Here is a 27,000-nt window from a genome sequence, read left to right as displayed (position 1 = left end):
CTTGGGCTTCTGTATATGAGTACAGCAGCAGTGAGCTTCTGGGGAGTGACCCACTCCCCAGTCACCCAGAAAAGTGCAGGCACAGTAATTCACTTTGGATTATTTACTTTTGTAAAGTGTGTAAAGCCAAGTGACCAGCCCTGTGCTCTTCTTCCACATCTCATTCTTGGATGAATAACACTGCTCAGATAGTGTCTTGGAATTAAAAGTGCTGTGAAATTGAATAAAGTCCTCACATCTCTGAGTTGCCATTAAAGACTCTCTGCAGACCTGAACAAATTGTATTCTGAGACTGGTTATGTTGAGGTCATGCTACCAACCATCACAAACAGAAAGGATGGAAGTTTTATTTTAAAACCTAAACTAAAGCTGGTGTGCCTAGCTATCCAACTTCAGCAGCCAGCTTTTAGACTGAGTCCAAGAGGCTTGGACTGTGGCCCAGATTGCCTTGGTGTATAAAAGCATGATACATTCAGGCAGAAACACGTGGAGCTGAGTACTGAAGTACAAGGGAAGAACAAACACTACAGTGCCCTTTCTGTCCCTGCAGTTGAGGCTGTGGTAGCACCCCCAGATGAATGTCTGACACTGCTGTGCTTGAAAGTGGGGTTTCAGGGGTTCTGTTTGGGTTTAAGAGGCCCTCAGAGTTCTCCAGGGTGCAGCCTTGCCATTCCCTGGCCTTTCCAGTGTGCTTCATTTATACGTGCTGGCATTGCTTTGAGACTAGAAGCATTGTAATGATGTTAAGGAGAAGATGAAGAACATGTTACTTTGGGCCCTCCTCTTGCATGATCATAGTTCACAGGAGTGCAGGCCTGCAAGTGATTCTTTGAATAGCACCTACCACTCGCTCCAGCAACCACCTTGAGAAATACCATTAGAGTGTACATGTTATTATTTATTATACTTACAAAAAGCAAGTATTAATCTCAATGAAGGAAACACAAGGTTATGCTACAGCAACAGTTTTATTACACATCACCAGCAACCACAGGACCACATGTGATCACATTGCATGTGGCCCTACAGGTTGAAGAAAACAGGGAATAAGGAGCAGTAACCTGCACACCTGTTTTCCAGAGAAGTGCTTATCACCACACTAGACCAAACAGGTACACAGCAAGGGTACACAGGACACAGCAGTAGCACAGGGATGTGTAAGATTGTGACCAGAACTGTTTTTTCCATTATTTTTGATGAGGATTCCTTCATCTTTGTAGGGTTGTGTGCCCTACAGTTTCTCCTGAGACTCCTCCAGCACTCCAAAGGTGGGATACATTTCAGTGAAGCTGGTTTTTTTTCTGTTACGTCAAGAACCTAAGGTCTCTAGAGTCCCTTTGTGGTTTGAGGCAGAAGAGACAGGTTCAGAAGACAATCCATCCCATTAACTTTAGATGCCTCTGTTACAACAACATTCATTCAACTGGCTAAACTATGGGAATTTGGAATGAGATGAATCATGCCCTAGAGGCACCTTGGCCAGGATGAGGTATACAACACAAGGTGACAGGTGAGTGCTGCTTAAAGGTGCTGAGGATTAACCCCAACCCAAGAAATGCCTGAGAGTGGTACATGGAAGTTCCTTCAGCTGCCAGATCAGGGAACAGGAAACCCTTCTGCCTGAGCTGAGCAGCTGCCCCTTAGGGTGCCCACAGGTCAGTGCAAGGAAGGAAACGGAACATCTTTCCTAGGCATTTCTTGGGCTTTGGTGTTCCCCGAGTAGGGATTAGGTTCTTCCCAGAAGTGAACAGGCAGGTCGAGAGAAGGAAAAAGTTACTTCCTCAAGGCCATCAAGTCAGCAGACCTGGGAAGAGGGAGACATTATCCTTTTCCTGCTCCCCCCTCTGACAGCTGCCAGCTCATGTTCAGATGATAGGGGCTGCAGACACAATTTCAGACCTCTATTTCTAAGATTAATTCTCTTGCAGGCGAGGTGCTTATATCCTTGTATCATCACCAATCTCAGAGTTTCTTTCTAAGCTTGCTTTAACATTGATTTTCTGCCCAGCAACCTTCATTTCATCCATTCTCTTGTCACAAGACAGTCTTCTGGGGCAAGCAGGGAGATAGCGAAACCAAGAGACATTGCAATATCTGGTGCCTACGCCAAATGGAAGATCATAGACCTTGGAAATGAGCTGAGAGCTCTCCGTCCCTCCCTTGTGACTTTGCTTCCATGCCAGGAGCCCCCGCTCCTCCTGTGTTCCTGCAACAGCAAAGTGAGGTTGTTGTGTTTATAACAGCAGGTGTTTGAGCATAGGACTGCTTTGTGTGCCTCACACCCACTGCTCAAATCCCAGCAGACCCAGCACAAAATACAAATCCCTTCTACTTAAATCCTTCCAGCTCCAAAGAGTTCTACAAATACTAATAAGCTTCCAGACAATACCCTTTTTCCTGCAACAGCTTCCAGATAAGCAGCCTTCTCCAGTGCTTTCCACAGGAATCATGTATACCAAGAAGTTTACACCTGCTATAGGAGATCCAAGACCTGCTCAAAGGGGAGGTTCATGCAGTGCTGGGAAAGCAAGGCTGGATGGTAACTGCCCAGACACTTCAGAGCAGATTTAGCTAGCAGTTACTAGTCAGTCACAGATATTTACCCTAGCCAAAGGAATTCCTAACTGCCTGTAACTGCTGTGGCAGTGAAATCTCTCTTGGGAAAGGGAGTGAGCACCTGTAAATTCAGCCCAGAGGAACTGATGATTGAAGGCTGCAGGAAAATTAATGAGCCAAAAGGAGACTGGCTTTCTGAGAAGCCTCAGACAGTAACAGAATCTGGTTAACAGAGTATCCTTTCTTCCTACCCTTTTCCTGCAGCAGAAAAGAGGGTCTCCTCTCCTATTCTTATGCTCTCCCTTTCCATGCTAGATGAAACTCCAAGGCTCTTTGCTGCCTGTGAGGGCCAGCACCAGCCTTTCCTACTGCTTTCCACTGCTGTGGCTTTAGTTCAGCCTCAGTTTTAGCAGCTCCCATACTGGCACACATTGGCTCCTTCCACTTCTTAGAGCTGCTTTCCTCTCTTCTTTTAACTAGCAATATGGTTTTAGGCTGGCATTTTCCCTGAAAGACATATTTGCTAAATAAACCTTTTCCTCAGCCTGGGTTGTTCCTGAAAAATTATTTAATTTTTTGATAAGCTGCTGTTTACCAGCCAGAGACCATTTCAGTGATGTCTCCTGTTCCTCACCCCTCTCTAGGAGGAGTGCAGTCACACACATGGTTGCTAGAACAACTCCTATCCACAGAACAGGAGTTATGAAGACAAAAAGTACCAGGGATCAAACCCTAGGACAGGCACAAACTAGCAGCTCATTTCAGTAAATCTTACCTGGAATGGTGTTATCCAGGATAAAGCCCAAAAGTCCACCCACAAACATGCCAGTGGTGAGAAGCACCAAGATCACTTGGTCAAGCTGGATGATTCCTAGCAGAAAAATAAAACTTTAGATCATGGCACAGGAAGAGCATTTTACCTGTCTTACCAGCAACATTTCTGGTGCCAAGAGGCTGCAAGCTGCATGCTTGCTTGGACAAGACTTGCAAATCCAAAGCGGAGCGTAAGATTTGGCAGTGGAAGGGAGAATGATCTCACAGCCAGTTTCAGACCTACAGTTTCACAGACCCACAGTGGGCAGGAGATGGCTCATAAATACACTAAGAGCTTATTAACAGTGCAGACCCCAGCACTGTCTGACAAAAAGCCACTTTCTGCTCCAAACACATTCAGCACTTCCACAACATAACACCTAACAGCTGCCTACAGGAACATGAGCTTCAGCTCCCAGAGAAATATGAATGTATTTAGCATGGGATTTCACCTCAAGGTCATCAGGTGTGATGTTTCCTCTTGAGGGCTGATGGCCATGAGCAAAGCCCAGTGGCACTGAGCATCTGATAGAGTATCTATAGAACATGTGGTTTGTGGTCCCAGCTCTTTAATCAGCCCACCCAGCACACCACGTATGCTTTAAGAGAGGACACTCTGGCCTTTGTGATGAAGACATTAGTCACACAAGACACAGTGAAGGGCCAGCTGTTGGGGAACTGAAAATTTCAATAAAGTGAACTGGATGGAATTTAGCAGAGGAATATGCTCTTGCATTTTGAAAGCACAGCATTTTATTGTGTATGAGCACATAAGAAAGCCTCATTCATTGAGAACCCAGTCACTGACCAAAAGCAGAGATTTCTGTACCAGAACTATGCATCAGAGCAAAAGGCAAAAATAGCCCTCACAGAAAGAAACAGACAATAGTCAATGCACAGGTTTCAGCATTTTATCAGGAAAAATTATATTTTAAAAGATTTCTCTGGTCAGCCTTTCCTTCAGTTTTATGCTACAGAAAATGCATCTGATGTCACTTCTTACCTGTTTCCAGCAGAGCACTATTTTTGCTTGCCCAGTTGGGAATTGTGAGGCCAGCAAATAGAGAAAATCCAAAGATAAAGATGTTTCTTGAGGAGTTCATATCTGTATACTGCACAGAGAAATTCCATAAAATACATTAATAAAACTGTGGATTACTGTTGTGTTCATTAAACATGTTGGTATGCAAACACTGAAATCAGGAATGGACCCAGCCCTGGTGCTGCTGGGGGCCATTTGTGAGCCTGCAGTCCCCAGTGCCAGCCAGCCCTGCCCATACCAGTAAGGGCAGCCCACTGTGATTTAGCCCCTCTGGGTACAGCCCCTTATCTTTACCTGAGGAACTGCCAACATAAATGTTTCCATTTGCTGCAGTGTGATTATAGCTGACACAGTCTGTAAGAAACTGACTTGAAACTGAGGGATCTGTGTGCAGTTTTGGGCACCACAATATAAGATATAAAGCTATTAGTGAGTTTCCAAAGGAGGGCCACAAGGATGGTGAAGGACCTTGAGGAGAAGCTGTATGAGGAGCAGCTGAGGTCACTTAGCCTGTTCAGCCTGGAGAAAAGGAGGCTGAGGGGAGACCTCACTGCAGTCTGCAACTTCCATATGATGGGAAGCAGAGGGGCAAGAACTGATCTCTTAACTCTCATGACCTGTGACAGCAAATGGCACAAAGATGATTCAGGGGAGGTTGAGGTTGGGTATCAGGAAAAAGTTTTTCACCCAGAGGGTGGCTGGGCTCTGGAACAGACTCTCCAGGAAAGTGGTCACAGCACCAGATTGACAAAGCTCAAGAAGTGTCTGAACAATGTTCTCAGGCACAGGGTGTGACTCTTGGGGTGCCCTGCTCAGGGCCAGAAGTTGGACTCGATGGTCCCTTCCAGCTCAGCTTATTCTATGATTCTCTGTTTCAATGAAATCAAGTCCCCTTCACCAGGGATGAAGCAGTGCTCACACAGCTGTTACCTGTAAATTGGAAATCCCCACTGCCACGATAACTCCGAACATCACAAGGAACATGCCTCCAATCACAGGGATGGGAATGCTGGCAAGCATTGCCCCAACCTTCCCGAAGATGCCGCTCAGGAGCATGGCACAGGCAGCAGCAATGATCACCATTCGACTCCCTACCTGGGGCAAGAGGAAGAGGAGGCAGTCATGCACTGACCGGCAGAGAAACGCGAGGGGTGGCGGGCACCAGTGCCAACCTGCAGGTAGGTGTTGCAGCTCTGGCCCTAGCACTCCATGGCATGTTCAGGAACAGGTTTGGATCCAGCTGCTGGTGAGCTGGGATGCTGACACTGAATGGGAAGTATCAGTATTTGTACACCATAAATATTTATCATGAAAAGCACTCCGAAAGCACCACACCTATTTACTCAGTGTTAGCCTCTCTCCTACTATTGACAGAACTTCAACAGTTTGCTATTAAACTGAAATTAAAAAAAAAAATAGGAGCATAGTAATACCCACTTGTTCTTGCTTTAGCCTAGAAATATCTTGGCATACATACAAGCCTGGTATTGCAACCCTCCAGCCACTTCACTGGACAATCCTTCCACCAGGGTTTGGATTGACATCCAAAAGTGGCTTTCAATTATGTATCCCACAATGATCCCTCCATTTCCTGGAGACCAAGATTTCAGAGACCAGAGCTGGCTGGTTGCTCCATCCTAAACTCTGGGATCTGATATATTCTTTCTATGGTCAATAAATCATTAGTAAGGAAGTCTTTTGCTCTGATCCTATCTCTCACCACCCATCTATCTTCAGTAAAACATTTTTTTTCTCATTTTTTCCGCTAGGATGAGTCAGGGTGGTTGAGCACTACAACAAAGATGGGATGAAGCACCAAGTCATGCCCTTTATTCACATCTGCTAGAGCATATGAATAGGAAAGAAAAAGAGTATCTGCCAAACAAAGGGTTGAAAGAGACATTTATATGGAAAGTGAAAAGGAAAGCAGCAATATTCATTAAACTTCCAAGTCAAGATATGCCTTGCCCACACCAAAACCTGAACTGCCTAGAGAATGATGCTAAACTTACAATATTTGTGTCAGGGAAGCTCTGTAATCCTCTGCAAACATTTTATAATTCAATTAAATATTTTAATCCCTCCCTTTAACTCTCTGAAGAATGTCTAATTACAGGACAGGCTTTTTGTGAATGCTTTCAAAAAAAACATTCTCAGTAACTAATAGTGTCTCTTTTTAAGTATTTTTAAAACATGTCCATTTAAAATATTTTAAGTCTTTCTTTATTGAGAAATATAAATTTAAAAGATATGGTGTGGACTTTATGTGCATAAAATCATGCATTGCCTTCAGGTGCTTAATAGCTTTTTATGCTCTTCGGCTTAAAACCTTGGGACACTATTACCACCTAAATGTTAATTAATAAAAGTCAACAGATCTATTTGTTCCAGGATTAAGAACAAAGATTCAAAGTCTCGATTTGCCAAAATGTTGAATTACGATGTATATGGAGTTGGCCTTAAGGACAAAAGACCTAATCCAGTGAAAGCACTGTGACCATATTCTGCTAAAAGCCACTAGTTTGGAGTTTGTTTCAGTTATGTCAGGAAAAAAATAAAATCAGTTCTCTTTCTTAAGGCTGAAGAAACTGCAGGGTTCTCCCTAACATGGGGTGACTCTGAGGCCTTTGCTTCTCTTTAAAAATCCACCTTTTCTTGGAAAGGAGTTCTCAGTACTGGTATACTGGGCCTGATCAAGCAGTTTAAACATTGGTGCCTGGTGCCATGTAAGATGTTGCATTTTGGCAGCTTATAGCAGCTTCTCCTTTTCTGCTCCTGTATGTAACAGATCTCCAAAGACCTCTCCAGTGGTGCTGGACATCTGTGTTTAAGAGAGGAAACAAGTCCCTTGTGTTTCCATTTGTTATGGAAAAATATGTTTCCCACATAAAAAAATAAATTAAATCTGCCTTGTGCTCTCAGCATCCCCATCTGTCCCAGCCAGAGTGTTTACACTGATTTAAATTGACTGAGATGACACTCTATTTTCAGCTCTTACAAGTGTGGACAGAGTGGGCAGAGATGAGATCCAAGGGAAATATCTCTCCTGAATCAGCAAGGATGGCATGTCCTCCTGAAGGACTTAGCATACATTGTGAGAATACATGTCCTATAATCTGGTAATTATGAATTTGGGCAGCATCCCATACATACAATGCATGCAGCAAACTACACATCAGGAAAGAACTGGCCCAGGTAGCTGGTTAGTATGCACAGACTTCCTAGTGACAATGCACACAGGATGATAGGCTAAACTGGACTCCAAGCAGACATCCAGACAGCCCTTGGTGCTTGAGGCAGCCACCTCAGCCAAACCTCAGCAATGTGTGAAAAATGGTTATTGTGAGTGAAGTTTATAAAATCCAGTGAAATAAACAATATTTTAGAGTGGAAGCTGTAAGGAAGCTGCATTTATTTACTGACTCACAGCTCTTCTGGCATGATATTGCTTATTGGCAATGATTTGAAAATGTTGTTCAGTTAGCCTAAGTGTCTGTCAGCCTATCCTATGGTTGCAAAGCTCAGTGAAAATCTTTTATCTGATTGGCAAGCTTATCTCTGGAAATTTCTTTCCCTGATAAGTGCAATTAATATACTCAAGGGACTCACACACAAACCTTTGCAATCACATTTTATAATCCTGAAGAAATAATCTACCTTTCACATGATTGCCATCCTTGGGTTATAGAAGTTGTGGAATTTGAAGCCCTGTTAAATATTCACCCTTTCCCTTTCTGTCCCCTCCCTCTCCTCACCCGTATGGGTTAGCTCAGATGTGGCATTGTCTCTTCAGCCTTACCTAGGCCAGGTGCCACGAGTGAGTGCACTAATTCCCTGTGCAGGCAGAAGCAGAGAAAGGGCAGCACTGCCCACCTCTGTTAAACCATCTGTAGTGCCGCTGAGCTGGTCCCCAACGTGCCAAGGCACAATTTTCCCGTGCTGTAAGTTATAAATGAGTTACAAAACTTTGGGGAGGTGGCTGAGATCACCCCCCAGGTCCCGCGCACAGCGCTCTCCCGTACACACCCGTGCCGGGGAGCCCTCCGGGAGCAGCGCAGCCGCCCGCTGCAGCGAGGCTCACCTTGGTGATGCCCAGGGCGCCCACATTCTCGCTGTAGGATGTGGTGCCGCTGCCCGTGCCCCAGGCCCCGGCCAGGAGGCAGCCGATGCCCTCCATGCCGATCCCGCGGCTGATGGCGTGCTTGGGCGGCGGCGGGGCCCCGCACAGGCGGGCACAGGCGTAGTAATCTCCCACGGACTCCAGCATGGACGAAATCACCCCGGCTAGGATGCCAAAGACCCCAGCCAGGCTCACCGTTGGCGTTCCCCACTGGCCTGCAAGTAAAGAGCTCGGTTTAGGTGGAAGTTCAGGGTTTCATTTGCCCTGAAATCTGCCCCGGGGGAGGAAGAACAGCAGGAATGCCTGTGGGTGTTCGCCTGATTTTTGACCTTTCATCTCCTCCTGGAAGCCATAGGTGGAGGTGCAAGCAGGATGGGGAAGGGGAGGCAGTGGTACCTGGGTAAGGCAGCCGAAACCAGGGAGCCTGTGACAGAACGTCCCCACGGCTGTCTGTCCGGGCCAGGTGGCCGTAGGCACTGGGGGCCTCAGGGAGAACGCTGGTCACTGTCAGCACGTAGCAGAGCAGCCAGCTCAGGGAGAGCCCCAGCAGCACCTGCCCATCACAAGCAGCATGGGGTCTGGTTAGGGTATGGCTGCGTCTCCAGCACGGCTGGGGTGGACAATGTGTCCCCGCCCGACCCTTTTCCCTGCACACGGAAGGGAGGCAGAGAGGCAACAGGAGCTCCTGGTGGTCCTCTCTTCTTCTCTCCCTCCCTCCCAATAATCAGGGCCATGGGGAGCTTTTCCCCCTCCACCCCTTACTACACAGGCTCAGCTGGGAAGCACTCACTCATCTGGACACGAGTGGAAAGAGCCCAGGCAGCCCAGGGTGGGTGAGCCAGTCCCTGACACAATTCCCTGTTATCCAGGAACCCAAACGTACCGGGAAGATCTGGAAGAGGTAGATTGGAAGGAAGTGGCACTTCTTGCCTCTCTCATAAGATGGCAGCGGCACAGCAACATTTTTCAAGTACTGAGAGAACAGAACTATGAAAAAAATAGTCCTAGAAGGAGGGAAAACGAGACCATAAACAAAATGGGTGTCCAGCTGCCCACCTGTCCAAACATTAAGTGAAGACCTGCTACCCAAGAACCCAGGACTCCAAAGGACCCATAAAAACAGGTTCTCAGCAGTAGAGGGTGGCTCCACACTCCACCAAGCCAGACATGGGACAAGCTTTCCATCATATTCTACTGATAGCTCTGCATAATAACTCTTTTACCCTTATTGTTTCAAGACTGACACCCCAGGCAGTGCATCTGTGAGCATGACACAGTCGCAGAAAGGTTAAAAATGCCTCCTAAGTGGAAGAAAGACCTGACAGATATGCAAGGTTCAGGTTCTGCCTGTGTCATTCAGATACACTAGAAATACAGGATTTATTGTTTCCTGGTTTCAGGTTTACCTATGCTGCTCTTCAAGGGGCAAAAAGCTCCTGTAACACAGAGTAAAAGAAGAGGATTTGGTTTGATTGTGCAAATCCCTGCTTTGAAAATAAACAAACATGGTAAGGCTGCACATGGTGCCCTCAGAGCCAGCAAAGAAGAGGAGAACATGGCTCTCTGTCTGCGAGGGCTGCGTGATGGAGGGGCCCTCCACGGCAGGGGTGTTCCAGTGTGTCCCTGGGAGCACCCAGGGCTTGCACTGATGGAAGAAACTGCAGCTGCAGCTCCTCTCCCATCCCTCGTGTAGGACACATCTGGGAACAGCAGCACATCTGAGTGCACTCACAGCCTGCCCCCCATGTGCCTTCTGCCCAAAGAAGCCAACCAGATGAAACTGGAGGCTACCACATGTGGAGAGAGGGCAGGAACTGGGCATCCCACTTGGACTGCTGAGCTGGTAGAAGACCATAGACATTTCTTGGGTTAGCCACGCCTCTGAAGGGCTCCTCATTGTTTTACAAAAAATCTAAATTTTATACATTGAGTGAATTAATCTGGATAGGAATTGTGATAAATCAATTGCACCAGCTGAAGTGCACTGACTTTACTGGAAAACTGTTAGTTTTCCCCATGTGAAAAGGTGACAAAGTGTAGGTTTGTCAATAGTCAGGGACAGGCAGAATTTCAACAGTGCAAAGAAAACTCTATCCTCACTTCTCTGCAAAAATACTCCATGACATACACAGTTCAAAGCACTGGATGACTGGAGGGAGAAAGTCTGAGGAGGAAGTGGTTTCTATTAGTGGTGTCTAATGGTACAGAGTCCAGATAGACTGTGTGAGTGCACACTTTGTCTATTTGCATAAACAAAGATGCTCAGCAACCTTAGAGCTCTGAAGAGAACAATTCCTCCTACTCATGTGAAGACAATACATAAAACACCAGCTATTTCAACATAGAATACCTGAATGCTCAACTTGGTCATTTTAGGAATGTGTTTTAAACTTATATAATGGGTGTGTAAAACAGTGTATATAGACAACTGTAACAGAGACTGCACACACATGGGAAAGGCTTGTACTTCTACTGACCTATGAACTCCGTATTTTTACAAAAATCAGTGTTTTTTAACTCATTTTTGAGTTTTGCTTTGTTGCTGAGGGCTTAGCCTCCTGGGGGTTGGAGGAGAATGACTGTGTCACATGGCTTCCTTGCACAAGCCTGTCACATGTTGGTGCTCAACAAATAAACCTTGAACCCAGGGGAACTCTGCTACAGACTGTGACATTTGGTTTCATATTAGAGGCAGGTGATTTGTGTACTCTCATCTTTTCCACAGAGATGTGAGACTTACAGGAATGCTATGCCCCAGTGCTGCCCAGCCATATTTCCAGCTGACTCAAACAGAGGTAGTGCAACCAAGGTGATCGTGGGGGCAATTGTCAGGGGGCCGATGAACCTCATCAGAAATCCAAGCAGGCCAGAAAATCCAACAAAAATTTGAAAGCAAGAAGTTACAATGATAGTTCCTTGCACCTGGAAAAATGGAGGATGAAAACAGAGGTTGGAAGGAGCTCCAGCTGTTGAGCCTTTTCTTCATGTCAGTGCAAATCCAGTATGAGAGCCAGGCTCAGTCTCTAGTGACAGACTGGCATAGAGGCCTCCTGCTGACAAGAGTAAAACCTAGCTCAGAATTATATGTGGGAAGGACCACCAAAGCAGGAGCACAGCAACTCCCCCCTTGGCTGATGGATTTAGTCCTCACCAGGGTGTATTTTGTTCCAGAGATAACCCCCTCCCTGCCCCCTTGGGCCACCCAAGCATGCATCATCTGCCCTGCACTCTCCTGCCTGCTCCCCCAAGAGAAGGAAAAAGCTCTTGCCCCAAAAACAGGAGCAGGACCATGATCTCCACTGATCTTCCTTGGGAAGGGCTTGGGTCTCTTCAGCACACTGCTGAGGCAAGTGACTCATCACAGCCTCTTTTTTTTCCCTATCAGTTTTACCCTGTGAATACATTTATCATCCTGAAATTCCCAGTGTTTGACAATCACTGCCAAGGAGCCAGCAATTACATTCTGAAATGCTGCTCACCTCCGTGTCAGCTTCAGGCAGGGGCGAAGCTGCTCTCTGCCTCCTCAGATTTGGTGACAAGCTCAGGCTGGAACCTCTGTGATGCTGAGCACCTTCCTTCCCCCAGCTCCAAAGGGAAGAGAAACACAGGGAGGGGCTGGGTGAATGACCCAGGCTGAATTGAGATGTCAGCAGTGCCCTTGTGATAGATTTATGTGTATCAGCAGAGAGCAACCTGTGCTGCACACGTGAGCTTTCAACATTTCCCAAGAGGTTTGGAAAACACACCAACAAATGGATCCACAGAGGCAAGTTTAGTCACTTGCTCTGATAAAGGCAATCAATATAGAATAAGGCAGTGAGGCTCCTGACCTTTCCTCCTCCCTTCTGATTACCTAAGAATGTCCATTTCCTTAATATTTACAGTAGGTTTTGCCTAGCATTTTTTTACTAGGTTTCCTGTGCTTAGACAGGGTTCTTTCCTCAAAAATATTTTCCCTCCCTTTCTTCTTCTAGGCTAACCACACTTTATAGAGAAGGGATCTGACTGGACCATTGGAGACTTTGCAGGGACCATAAATCACATGAGGAGGTCTGCATGTCCCCTGTACAGCAGCAGTGAAGCACCTACTTTTTTGATAGAGAATAGATGCTTAGAACGCTGCAACAGCTTGAGGGCAAGGTTCACTGGGAATAGAAGTTTCTCCAGCTGTGATGGCTGTGGCATGGTCAGGCACTTTACTAAAAGCAAACAGCCCTGATACAGAGCAGGTGCTGCTGAAAATGCAATATACCTCTCGCATCCGTGTCTGCCAGACTTGGATGAATTCTGGTGAAGAGGTATTCACCAGGGTGGCGTTGTTTGTCCAGGCAGGGCACTTCCAGTTGGGGAGAGACAGCATTGCCAAGGTGGGGGTCAGGAATGTTAAAGTGCCTCCTTGAATAATAGGCAGCCTGGAAGGAAAGCAGAGGGAGAAAATAAAAAGTGAGAGTGCTGGAAACTCTTCTCCATAAAGGTGAGAGAAAGGAAAGCAAAATAAATTTAAAAATCAGTCTGCCCATGGCCTCTGACAGCATCTTTTGAATTGTTGTTGCAGGTCACCATCACTGACCATGGGTAGGAATTGCTCATTGCATGAAAGAGCAATGACATGGGGTAAGAGCTGAGGTTCAAATACCAGCAATGGAGGGGCACATTGCTGCTACAGTCCAAGCCTGCTACCCCATGTTAAGGAAAAATGTAGTGCTTCTAATGGCTGATGAGACCACAGACCTGCACAGAGTAGGAAAATTCTGGCGGAGGGAAGAAGACCAAGGAAGAAAGACAATGAGACACTGAAGAAAAGCTCAGCATCAGTCTTGCCAATATCCAGCTGCTTCCTCTCTCCCCTCTGGCTGCTTTGGTTTTCTTCACAAGGTGCTCATGCACACAAAGGCATGCACTAACTACTCTCCATGTCACAACAATCCTCAGTCTGAGGGTGACAGAAAAAGTGACTTGGCTTTTAATATACCAAGTTTTAATGCCAATTACTCTTCTGCATTTCCACTGAAACTAGAAAGGAAACCTGCATGGAGGGGTCTATGGGCACTGACTGGGTGAGACCTTGGCTCTCCTGCCACACCACACACCTCCTGGCTTAGAGTATCTCTCCCTCTGGGAATCCCTTGGGCTAGCAAGGAGCTTGCATTTCCAGAGGAGTTCAGCACTGGCTTCATCCAGAGATTTATACACCAGAGCAATGCTCCTTTGAGCTGCACCAGCCTCTTTTCCATGCATGAGAAAATGAAGGCAGACACCTAAAAGGCCTGACTGGTTCCTCAAAGCCTCACATAAGCCCCCATTGCAGTGCAAGTTCTCCTGTGTGCTTGAAAAATCCTAAACTGCCTGAGGGTGTGCACAACATCCCTGAAATGGCCAAGGGAAATTTTCAAGGTGCCTCTGTTTTCCTCCCTTTAGGGAGCACCCCTTGGAGGAATCCCCAAAGTAACCTCTTCTTGTGCCAGGAGCTCTCATGGCACCTGTTCAGAAAAGCCATGGGACAGCAATTCAGGTGACTGATTTTGCAGGGCACAGCTTTCCCTGAAACAGAGGAATTTCTAACATTCTTGAAATGAGAGATGGTGTAGCTGTAACAGGCCATGTCTCTGTCACCTAAACAAAATATTTATACTAGTCATGCACAACTGTCAAAGCTTTGAAACAATTTTGCTGGGCAAGGCACAAAAAAAAAAAAAAAACCCAAAAAGAAACAAAGAAGGCCCAGGGCCATGACTTAGAATCTAACAATAGATTTATAGTTCCTGGTGTGTTGGTCCCTAAGATATTTCACAGCCAGTGTTGGCATGGATGGGCTCAGTGTTGCCACAAGTAGGCTCAGAGCAAAATGAGGTGCCAAGAGGATGTTTATGGGGAACACTGAATTCTTTCCTGTGGGGTTTGCAAGAGGGAAAGCTTCAGAAATAGGGAAGGCAACACCATGATTTTGATAATCAGTATATGACGTCCAAGCATTTACTAAGCAGGACTCACCATAACGGGAAATGACCCGTGTCTCTGCTCAGGCGCCTCTGATAGTGCCTCCAGCGACTGTCTGGGACCCACTGCTGCTTTTTCATGCTCTGTAACATGACTGAGCTGCAGGTTGCAGTGGGTCAGCTTTTCCCTTGGCTATTGCTTCACGAATGTCCTCATGCCTTATGGCTGGGGTCAGCAATAAGGCAATTGCACCCTCAGCACGGCAAAAGCCATTTTAAGTTTATCCCATGGGAACAACTCCTTGCCACTTAATTTGATCTGTTGTACCTCAGTTAGCTGCTCAGCCATGGGGGAGAGAGGCTCTCTGCTACTCTTTAATCCCCAGTTAACAGAGAGCAGGGGACATTACAGCTCTCGGGAATGCACTGTGGCATTTGGAGGGTGCCTGGGAGAACTCAGAATGCCTGAACTGTACCAGCAGTGATGGTCATGCACTCCAGCCTGAATTTAGCTGGTAAACCAGTTTCTCTGTTTTCTTATGGTCAAGGTGCTCCTCCTTCCTCCACTAATCCTGTAACAATGTAGGAGAAGGGGAGTACTCTTCAAGAAGTTTGTCTACAGACACTTTTTAAGACTGAGAGAGATAGAAAAGTTTCAGTAGTGAATGAAGCAGGAGGAGGAAAAGTATTTTGTGGAGCTGGCAGTTGACCAGTGATTAACCAGAGTCCCTCAGATTCAGAAGCCAAAGAATGCATAACTTGTCTTTGAAGCAAAAACATGGGTTCCCACCATACTGGAGGAAAAAATGGCCTGTGGAAAGAGAGAGACAGTCCAGAGTTATGACAAGGGGAACAGAAGAAATTTTTCAAGATCAGCAAAGATATAGGATCTTTCTAGAAAGGGTGAGTACTTGCAGTCATCTCTCTCATTAAATACTTCCTTTTCTGGGTACTGAATGGCAACTCCATGCTCATCTAACTGCTAGCTGCTCCTCAGCAAAGGATTTACCTTTTATGCCACAAATCCCTGAACATGGGAAGTAGCACCACCTAACAGGGTGTGCTGCTGAACTCTTCCCTGAGTCCCTAAGTGGTGGTAGATTGACTTCACCTCTAGAGTTTCCTGTGGAATTTGTGCTCTCTTGACCCTGGGCCCAACTCAGAAGGCTCCTGCCTCAGCTGGAAGATCCCTGGAGTAAGCGTCAAGCAGGTACTTTTTACTGCAAGTTGTAATGCTCTATTATTTTGAGGACAGATTCCTTATAAGCCCAACAAAAGCTAAATGAAGTATCAGGAGATGCAAAATTCAGCAAGGTAACCCTGCAAAGCTCTCAGCAGTTTCAGGGTGCTTTGGCATGGACCCTGATTGCCCAAGGGTAACAAATAACTCACTGATAAACTCTACAACAGGGTGGTAGCCTAGCTCCCATCCTCAGTTCTTGCATTTGGCCTACCTTACTCCAAAGAGGACTTGCAGCAGGGTGCAAATTCCTGAGACAAAGATGATGGTGCTGATCAGGTGGCTCTGGGTCAGTAGATCATGCTGGAGGCAAAGGCCTTCGGAGAGCATCAGTGGGACGGCTACAAGACCTCCCATGGCTGTCAAGAAGTGCTAGGAGCCACAGAGAAAGACTGAGTGAAGAAGGACACAGAACTGGCTCTGTGTTATTACCATGCTGTTGAGAGAACTCACAGATTTCTGCTTAGGTGATAGTAGCATTACCCATTCTCTCTCTCTCTCTTTTTTTTTTTTTTTTTTTTTTTTTTTTTTTTTTTTTTTTTTGGCAGCCTTAATGCTCTGTTAGGGGCTATTCCTAAGCACCTACAAGAATTGCAATGCACCCAATTGAAATGTCTCCTCCTTTACGTGTCCAAAGACCTTTTGTAGTGCTGTGGACTTCCCAGGCCACTGCTGGACATACTTCTCCAGGAAGCTGGGGACCTCCCAAGGTACAGGGAACGAGCAATCAGGCAAAGTGAATGCAAATATTTCAGTCTATCTTATTTGCACCACAAAGGATGACAAAAAGCTGGCAAGTTGGAGCTACACGTTTTTGCCATCAGTCGCTTTTCTCACACAGCACAATTATGGATAACTATAAAAGGTGAGTGCCAAAGAATGGAAGAATTAGGCATTGTACTTGTCAGAAGAGTCACAGACGTATTTCTATAATGACCTGTTGCTAATGACCAAATCTGAAAACGGTTTTTAAAACCTCTTTTTGTTTTAATTATTAATGTATGTTGTTCACTCTCACTTTGGAGCAGAGCACTGCAGTGGTGGAACTGGTGGCACTCAGAAACACACTTTATTAATTACAGGCATGTTTTATTAAAATTATGATGCAGATGTGTTGGGCTTATGCACTCTAAATTTCCATTTAAGAAAACAGAGTACAAAATTCCACCAACCTCCAAGCACAGTCCATCCTTATCTTAATGACTCTGAGGTCTCTTTTCCCACAGGCTCCCTACCCAGCATGGCATTGGTGGCACTGGGTCGTTTAACACACCTGGGCACAGACACCACCCAAAACAGCGTGTGGCCTGCTGCTGAGTTTTTGTTGCCATGGGAAGGCAGGAGTTCAGAGGAGCCCTTACAGGTCTGGCTACCTTCAGCCAAGGTGCCAAACGTTCTCATTAACTGCTTGACCCCAGCCCCAGGACCCTGTGTGACCATTGGCACTTCAAAGGGTGCAGTGTAGCTGTGGCCATGATGATAATAGTCAGTGCTCAGGATCTGAACCAAAGGACTTGAGCTCACTAAGATCCAGCCTCAGAGCTCCATTCAGGCCCTGTTAAAGTAAAACACTCCCAAATTCATGTTTCACCCCAATTAAGTGGCTGAACAGTCATGTAACTTTCACCTACTCCCAGCCTCCACCTGCTTTCCCGTCTCACCTGAATGCCCAGCAGGATGCACAGATACCAGGGAGGCACATCTGTGACACTGTAGCCAAGCTTGGTGCCACTGTGGCCAGTGCCTCCACCTTCCTCTGGGCCCCAGGCAGCCTGAGCTGGTGAGGAATGGCAGTGGCTCCCATGTTTACCCTGGACAGCAGGAGAGACACTTTGTTAGCCACAGCCCGGCCCTGCAGATGCCCAGCAGCTGCTTCTCTTGCAGCCATGCTCCACGTTTGGCAGGAAAACCTCCTGTGTAGCTTTCAACAATGCAATGGATTAAAAAAAAAAAAAAAAAAAAAAAAAAAAAAAAAAAAAAAAGCCACCCAGAAAAACAAACAAACAAACAAACAAGGAAGGGAAATTAAAACAGAGGCACAGAACATATATGGAAAATTTTTGTATGTGCTGGTGTGTCTAGGAGGAAATGCTAGAGGGTGTCTCAATCTCAAAGGGACATCCAAAGTGTGTTAGTATCATTAAAATCTAGGTAAGGATAAAGAAACTGCAACCAGAAGCAAGGAAGATTGTGCAGTGGGCTTATCAGTGAAAGCTGCACTGTCCTCTGGTCACTGTACTTTCCGGCAAGCCCACCCAAACAGCATTTTTATAAAATATGCTAAAACACCTGGCTACCACTAATTACTGAGTAGAAGCACATTTTATGTTTAATTTCCTGGGTCTTCTCTTTCAATCTCCTTATGCTCACCTTTACCAGGGTTCTGCCTCAATAAAGACATCTGCCTTTTGTCCTACTAGCAAACCCTGCTCCTCCAGAGGAGCTGGGTGAAGCACAGGGACACCAGTAGATGGGAAACCCCAGCATCCATGCCAAACAATCTGGCTGAAACTGCTACCCAGGAAAGCTCAGGTCTCCTCCCAGAGAGCTCAATACCTTTCAGAGTTTATTTATATAAAGATTTATTTTGCCAAAGAAAGCAAAGTAGTGTTTTGCTTCATTTGCCACAGCTTTTAAGTTGAACAAATTTTCCTGGTTGTCTGTGTCTTCTTCCAGCCAATTCTGACCCCTGTGCACACGCGCACACACACACACACACACACACACACACACACAGGGTGGAAGGAGGCTGCTTGGGAAACTACAACACTTAAAGCCAGATGCAAAAGCTAAGTAAGATCCCAAAGCATTTATTTCATTGGCCCATCTCCAACCAGCAAGTCCTCAGCACCCTGGCAGCAGAGGGCTTTTCTGGGCTGAGATGTCTTGCTCTATCAGGCAGGGACAGAAACCTGCTGTCTGGAGAAGCTTAATCAGTTTGTCTCCACCAAACTTCTTTTTGGTTTTGTTTTTTTATCCTTCAAGTCCTGCAGGATCCTGAAGACACCAAAATACCCAACACAATAGCAAACACTCCTGGCCTACATACTTGTGGAGGCAAACAGATAGTGCTGTGGTCAGGAACAGAGATATAAAAATAAAATCAATGTCACATTCTGTTGTAAATTTTGCAGGTGTGGCAGATTATTACCAAAATCATTTGCCTGAAACCTCCAGGTTTGCATTCTCTTGGTTGAGTCTCCAAAGTCCCATTTTAGGTGACACTGTTGAAAACAGGCCATATAATCCCTAAGACCCCAGACCCTAATATTGTTATTGATCTGAACTATTGTGTGAGGGGTGGGGAACTCAGGTTCCCCAAGGGTATAATTAATTGCTCATTAATTTCTTTGTTCAAGGGCCCTCCCAGCTCAAGCTGGGCACCCAGCTCAAGTTGTTTGTACTGCAGTACCCCTCAAATAAACTACTTTAATCAGCTTATAGCCTGAGACCCTGCTCTTGGATTCCTACAATGGAGAAGCCTCTTTAACAAACACATCGTATTTATCCAGCCTAGGCTAACTGGGAGCATTACAGATACTTCAAAATAGATAGGTGAAGGCAGAGTTAATTCAAACTGGACTCAGGCATTAATTTCAAGAGCAAAAGTTGTCCCTGTGCAGATATTTTCATTTCAGAACAAGAGAGCCTGAGCCATGGATTAACAAATGTACAGCAAGGTACTTAAGACTGCCCATGCATAAAGTTATTTGGAGACAACTACTCCTGAATAACACCATGGGTAGACAAACGCTAAGCTAGGCAGACAGCAGTAAGCTCCTTTCTTTTCATTGCAATTTTCCCTGTATTAACCAGGAGGCATATTCCAGCCAGGCAGAGCCTGTGCCAGTAACAGCCCCTCATGATCATCACATGAGCGCCTGACCCTCAGGCTCATCAGGAAAAGGATGGAGTGGGGATATCAGGATGAGAAAGGAGCAGAGGCACCGGACTCAAACTGAAATGCAGGAGGTACCATCTTAAAATCTGAAAACATTTTTTTGCTATAAGACTGACCAAGCACTGCACAGGTCGTCTAGAGAGGTTGTGGATTCTCCATCCTCAGAGATATTAAAAAATTGCCTAGCCACAGCCCTAGGCAGCTGGCTCTGAACAACCCTGCTTGAGGGGTTCTGGAGAAGGTGATCTGCAGAGCTGCATTCCAACCTCAGCCAGCCTGTGAGGCTGAGATGCTGGCAGGAGAGGACAAGGCAGGAGCAGTCTGGAGCAGGGAAGAGAAACCACTGCTGGGGGTTCTCCCCCCAACTGCTCCCATGAATCCAGGGGACCAGTACACTTTCCATGTGTATCAGGCTCCAGACACAGCACAAGGGCCCTCAGTCATATCTTAAATACCAGGAAGGCAGTCAGGAACTGAACTGCTTGAACTACAGGTGGAAGACCTTTGTCTTCTACCTTCTTTTGGGTGATTCAAACCATAAAAATTCACAACTCTGATTATGTGTTATGGCAGAACAAGTTAAAATGGAGAGCCTGTTAAAAATAATGAAAGAAAACTAACTCTGAGCCCTTCTCTGAGGCTCTGCCCACAGCTAGCACAGCACCTCCACTGCAGATAGCAAGCTCACCCAGAGCTACCCAAGAAATGTGGGACTTGTACACTAGGAGGTTAAATGCTTCCTCCAAGGTAGCACAGACAGGTTTTCTGTATCAAGGTAGCAAGATGTTTGCAGGACCCCACTCCTTCACACTTGCTGACAGAAAATAAGCAAAGTTTTAAGTTTCTAATGGAGGTGACCCCTGCTTTGGGATAGGAAGAGGGCTGTCATGTCCCAGGACCTTTCCCATGGCTGTTTTAGCTAGCAGCATTCTCAGACTACCACACACCCCTGGACTGCGACATCATTTACAGCTTTTACTACATGTCTATAATTCTACAGGGTGCCCTCCTCAGCTGATACACAAATCCCTTCTTCACCCACCATTCTAACAATTCACCTCACTGGAAATAGGTCAAAAAGACAAAGAAAGAGTCCTTACTAGGCTAAAATTCTATTGTAATTTTTCTAATAATTTCATAAAATGCTTTACCCAGGAACACAGGCATAAGCCCACCTGTTTTTCAGTACAGATACACGTGCACTGCCATTCATCCACATTATCATTTTAGAAATAGTGGAGGGAAAAGAAGTTAAAGGGTGGCAGAGAGCAGAAAGGATGCTGAGCCTGCAGCAGCAGCAGGGGCTATAGCGAGGAAATAATTCCTCAGAGTCTTGTCAATAAGAGCTGAGATAGAAGTTTACTACACACCAGAATCATTGCAGCAGCCCGAGCCCCCAGCTTTCCCCTTCTCTTCTTTCCACAGGGTTTGCACCTGTTTCTGCAGGAATTACCCTTCAGAGGGCAGACTCACCGCAAAGCTGGGGTTACCTAGCCTGTTGATATCTTTGTCTGAAGAGGGTGTCATGCCTCCCGCTTGCCTTCACTGACTGCCTTGAAAATGAACCAGTCCAAAGAGGAAAGCCTCCCAAATTGCCACTCCTTTCAGTCAAAACAGCCCCAAATAAATGGGGTGAGAATATGCAGAAGCTGGATTTCAGGAGGCAAACAACGCTCAGTCCTAGCTGTTCATGTGAGCTGTACTGCAGAAATATTTCCTTTTCTTTGGCTTATATAAGTGACTCCTTTTCTCCAGCTGATTAGAGGACCGGCATTCAAATCAATCTGGAAAGCAGCCCTTCCCTGGAATGAGAGAATCAGTAACTCTTGTCAGAAGAACTTCATCTACCCATAAGGAGGCTGGAAGATATCAGAGAGGCATCCCACAAAGCCTTGGAAATTGTTGCTTCATTACTGTTTCAACAGCAACTTGCATTTTTTGTGTGGGTTGGGCCTGTTTGAAGATTTTTGTCATCATCTTTGGGACATTCAATTACTAAATAGTTTCACTTGTTTCGTATGTCAACTACTGTATATTTTGGCTGACGTACAAACATTGTCATGTTGCAGGATACTCCGATTACAGCCTGAAAAGAATGAAGCTTTCACTCTGAATTTATTTATGGCAGCAACAAAGCACCAAGTGTTGACATATTGTTGTTTAGCTTAAATAAATTTGAACTAGAATGAGTTATAGGTGTAATATTGTGTGATTTAGAATACTGCTTGCTTAGCTTTAGTTGCTTAGCATGAGCAGCTGGATTTCCTGAAGCCTGGAGCCACAAGCTGTGGACTTTTATAGAGATATGCTTTTGGCTGAAATACAGTTAATTTTCCTAGTGACTGGTACAGTGATGTGTTTTGTCTTTAGGATGAGAAGAATATTGCAAATACACTGATTATTTAGTTGTAATATTTATCCTGAGTCTAACACTTATTTAGTTTCCTATGTTTGACAGTGAACAGGTACACAAGAAATGCAAAACAGAAGATAAGAATGCTAAAACCATCAACTCAATAAAATAAGGCAATGGCCTACATGCATGAAGACAGAGTCCAATAAGATATTAAAGGACCCAGACTGAAAATCACCATTGGACTAAAACACTGCATTAAGAGCACATGAAGGGCAGGTGTGTAATCTTAAGCATTTAATTGCCTGGGGATTTCTTTGTTCATGGTCCTTCTCTGAAGGCATCCAGCTCAAGCTGACGTGCTGCTGTACCACTCTATTAAATTCTTTATTTTTATACATTCTGATGCCTGAGACTGTCCGAGATTGAGAGGCAAGATGGTTTCTAGTACCATCTGTGTAGCAGTTGCCCTCTGGGCAGCTTTCCTTCTCTCCTGTTAATGGGTCCATCAATGCTTTACCACATGACTCAAAGACAACACTCTCCAGGAGCCAGTTTTGTAATCAAGGACACACCTGTGACTCAGAATGACATCAGCCCATGGTGAGATGCTCCGCCCAGGGGGGAGGAGCTAAGCATTCCCACCTAGATCTATCCTGGGATTTCTAGGTAGGGTGGCAGCCTTCCCACAGGTTTCCAAGGGGACATAGCTGGGGTTTTCCACTGGACCGACTACACCTTTTCTACAGGACCACTGCTCAAACAGAAACCGTATCTGCCACTCCAGGAGGACTGCAGCCACTCCAATTTGGACTGCTACCAACACGCTGGCCAAAGGGGTGTCAGGTTGTATTCTGACTTTGTTGGTGGTCTCTTTTTTGTCTCTTTTTTTTTTCCCCAATAAATTGTATTTCTGTCTTGGAGTCTCTCACTGGTTTTGCTTTCAAACCAGAACAGACTCTTTTGTAGGAAACCTATGGTTGAGCCCAAATGAGGAGGAAGTACACCTGAGAGTGTGTGTGTGTGAGTGAGGAAAGAAACACCCACTGGCAGATGGAGCTGCTTCCTGTGAAGGGATTTTGGTCTCTGCTGGTGTAGTCTTGGGGGGTTGTGTGGGTGGGGGTGTGACTCCTGGAACACTAAGGCAGCAGCTTCTCCTTTCACACAAGTCATCAGAACAAGACACCAAAGAGGTATAGAAAACATAAGATTGAAAGAAGATGACTTCAGGTCATCTGATTATCCCCATATAGCTAAGGATCCTAGCTCACGACCATCAGATGGCCCAAAGGATAATTACCTTTTTATTAAAGTAGCTAATGGTGCTAATGCTCCATCAAACCATTCCAGCCACCCCACCCCCACTTAGATTAAATTTTGTTTAATGGCTTCCTAAGGCAGTGAGCTTTCCAGAACAATTGCAAAGAACTCCTTTGGAGAGGAACATGTTATCACCTACACTTAGTGACCAGCCACTGGCAATATCTCCTGGTTTCCATGAAGGATACAGTCTCCTTCCTGCAAATTTCAGCCCAGCATCTGTTCAATGACTCCTCAGTCCTGCCATAACCTTGTTTTCAGATGATACCCAGGTAGTCAGTAACCAAGGCTTCTTAAACAATTTAAACTTGTTTAACATCCAAAAGGTATGGGTGCATAACAACACCTGTGTCACCTAGACTAGCATGTGAAACTGCCCCCACAAAAGAGTGTTAGGTGAACAGGATGAGAGGAACAAAATTATAATAAAAACAACAACAATCCTTTTCCTCAAAAAAAGATGGTCAGACAACTATATTCTCCCCCTGGGAAATCCTGCACTGCAAAACTTCACTTTTTAAAGTATCAAGAGATTGTAGATTTTAATAAAAAACACAAGAAGGGAAGTCCTACATAGCCAAAAACCTGAACATTAAGCCTGTTAGGAATGAAAAGTTTAACAATACCAACCTCTGGCCAACAGAAGGTTAATAATCTGGAACCTAGATGAAGATTAAGAAATAGCACAATGTGTATATCAAAGTAGAAATTCATGGGGTCCATGTGAAATGCCTCAGCCTAGAATATCCTGCCTTTGGAAATAAACAAAAAAATCCCAATTGCCTTTAGCCTTGTGTGTCTGGTATATCTCTTGCTGTCAGTTAAGTGACCTGGCCAAATGCTCATGGACAGTAAAGGTTCGGTGAGTTTTTGCCCCTGAGGGGGACATAACTGACTTTATGATTCTGCAATGATACAGGAGATCCCTTTGTCTTCAGTGAGTACCTCCAAAACCTCCAGTGCACCTTAAATTTGGAGTCTTAAGTGGGACAGATTCACCGAGTATTCTGAATTAGAAGGGACCCACAAGCATCATCGAGTCCAACTCTTAAGTAAATGGCCCATACAGAGATTTAACCCACAGTCTTGGTGTTATTAGCACCACATTCTTCCCCAAATTATAAACCAGGCGAGAGTGACTGGCAGATGAAGATGTCTAAAGCTGAATGAGAGGCATCCCTCCATGTAGAGCTGTGCACATCTAACCAGGGAGATGCAGATTTGCTGAGGTGTGCCAAGCCCCTTGCTGAGAGAGCAGGTTTATCCACAGTGCTCCCACAAACCTGTGGCACTGAATCCCAGCTACTGGGGTTGAACAAAGGTGTGTTAACAGGGAACTCATGGCTACGAAATAAAAGCGGTGCAGTATAGATGAGGCATGTCATGGACACTTTGTGCAAAAAACCCCAACAAAACACCAAATACTACAATCACCTTTCTGAAGAACAGTTTGTTCTTCAATAGCTCTAGCCCTAGTGGTTTGCATGAAGGATGGACTAGCAAGAGGACTAAGCAACTGTCTTGCAATTACTAATTTAGTTACAAAACACCTCTACATCCTGTCTGCAAAACCTTCTGCAAGCAAAGAGCATTACCCATGGTCACTGACTTTAAATTAGTACCTGTGTGTTCATTGAATTATAGAGTAATTTGAGTTGGAAAGGACCTTCAGTGTCACTTAGTTCCAAGCCCCCTCCCATGGAGAGGGACACCTTTCACTAGATCAGGTTGCTTCAAACCCCATGCAACTTGACCTTGAACACTTCCTGGGACAGAGCATTCACAATTTCTCTGGGCATCCACAATTTCTATGTAGTTCAGAATTCAGTAGTGGGAGTGTGGGAGAGGGACACTTTTGCAGAGGGAAAATTTAAAAGGTTCAAAGGGGCACAAGTGAAGGTAGGGAGAAACACGTCTTGTTCAGGAAAGCTTTATCCCTCAGTGCATCCCCACCAGCCAGAGGGAGATCTGAGTGCAAACAGAAGAGACACTTGAGCTAGTTTGAAAACCATCAGCTGAGCATTGCCTTGCAGGCTGCTGTGATGGAAGAGCAGCCCTTGAAGGAGATTGCACACAGGGAATATACCACAAAGGTGGACAACCCCAGCCAAGACTGTGGAGCCAGGAGAGCTGCAGCCTCATGGCCATGACAGCTTCCCCACTAGCTCCTCTTTCCTCTTAGCCTTCCTCACAAGCAAAGGACTGACCTGGGGCATGGACATGCTCCTCTCCAGAGCCCAGGGTCACTCCCTGCAGGAACAGCCTGGTGCTCTGCTCTGGTTCCCAGCTCGATGCAGATGTCTGCCTCTGGAAAGCAGGAACTGGGAGCAGCACTGAAATCCCACTCCAGCAGGATATCGATTTTGTAAATAATAAGCCCCTTTATCTCCCTCAGCCGCAGGCTAGCTCTTAAGAGCATTAGCAAAGGGTTAATCCGTGTCATCTACACAGCATTTCGAGCACAAGCGCGGCTATTGTGTCACGGTGGCTTTGCCGAGCCTGTTCGTTCCCCGGCACGCCCGCCAAGCCGCAGCGCTGCCGATCCGGGCTGCGGGCGTGCAGCTGCGGAGCACCGGGACGCATCCAGCTGCAGCCAGGGGAAGAGGCTCTTCCCAGCGTCCGCCAGCCGTCGGCGGCAGAGGGACCAGCTCCTCAGCCCCGGCAGGAGAAGGTACACAGGTTCCAGGCTCAGGCTCAAGAGAGGGAGCGCTTTAGGGTCGATTCTGTCCGGACAGATGTATTCTCAGAGCCCAAGGGGCTAGAAATGCCCTTGCACCCAGGGCATGCCCAAGGCAGGCTTCCCTGCCCTCAGCGTTACACTGTCACACAGTCCAGCCTGCCTCAGTACTTTTACCTTTACTGCAGGAGCAAACAGCAAACTCCCTGAAGTCGGATGGAGAAAAGAAAAGAAAAAAAAAAAAAAACTCCCAAGAAACCAGCAATATTCACTGAGACAGGGAGGAACACACCTTCTTGGTCTGCTCTCCAGGGGCAGCCAAGGAAAGGTCACTACTTAAGAAGGATTAAACAGAAAAGTGAAGAAATGAAAGTAGTTTGTGAGTACAATCGTTATGAGTCATGGGATGTTGAAACAGGTTTTCCTAAGAAATCAAGTAAATCCCTTGGATAGAAGCTCAGAAGTACCAGGCCAGCCAAAAAAAAAAAAAAAAGGACTGAGAGATGGATGGACAAACAGAGCAGGATTAAGGTGTTCCCACATCCAAAGTTCCATGGAGGAGACAAGAAAACTCTCTGCAAGTGCAAGGAGGGCCAGAGTACTGCTGAACTACTCCAAGTGGGGCAAGAGCAGGTCCCAGTGCTGGGGAGGAAGGCAAGCAAGGTTCAGCCACTGCCTGACCCCACAACTCCCTTCCACTGTGCAGACACCCTCATCTACATCCTTGTGTTGGGATGGGATGTGACAAGAGCTCGATCTTGTCTGACATTTTTATTTCTCCTTCATGCACTACAGTAAATCACACTAAGATGCTAAGACCACTGCTGCGGTTTAGAAATAGAAGCTGCTCACACATCCAAGGCAATATTCCCCCTCTCTGAACGATAGGCAGCCATAGGCAGCCCAGCACACTGGCTACAACTAAAGACCACAGATATAAAAAGAAAAATGAACAAAAATCTGACCCATCTCCATGCAAAGCTGTATTTGTTCCAATGCTATTAGTGAATAACAGCCTCTAGCTCTTATACCTACAGTAAGT

General features: G+C 45.8%; 1 protein-coding gene across 1 annotated transcript; it reads right to left on the bottom strand.

Annotated features, from left to right (window-relative positions):
* Positions 1-877: 877 nt before the first annotated feature.
* LOC110483136 (solute carrier family 23 member 1) lies at positions 878-21,217 on the bottom strand. Its single transcript, XM_077783579.1, has 12 exons — positions 21,082-21,217; positions 17,369-17,518; positions 15,922-16,079; positions 12,784-12,943; positions 11,272-11,453; positions 9,415-9,535; positions 8,928-9,084; positions 8,493-8,746; positions 5,342-5,506; positions 4,373-4,481; positions 3,332-3,427; positions 878-2,206 (listed from the first exon to the last, which is right to left on the bottom strand). The coding sequence occupies exons 1-12, from the start codon at positions 21,133-21,135 to the stop codon at positions 1,938-1,940; spliced, it is 1,875 nt and encodes a 624-aa protein (XP_077639705.1). The 5' UTR covers positions 21,136-21,217; the 3' UTR covers positions 878-1,937.
* Between the last annotated feature and the right edge of the window lie 5,783 nt (positions 21,218-27,000).

This window comes from Lonchura striata, chromosome 5, assembly GCF_046129695.1.
Source record: "Lonchura striata isolate bLonStr1 chromosome 5, bLonStr1.mat, whole genome shotgun sequence".
NCBI lineage: Eukaryota > Metazoa > Chordata > Aves > Passeriformes > Estrildidae > Lonchura > Lonchura striata.
The sequence above is the reverse complement of the archived record's forward strand: the minus strand, read 5'-3'. Positions and strand labels throughout refer to the sequence as shown.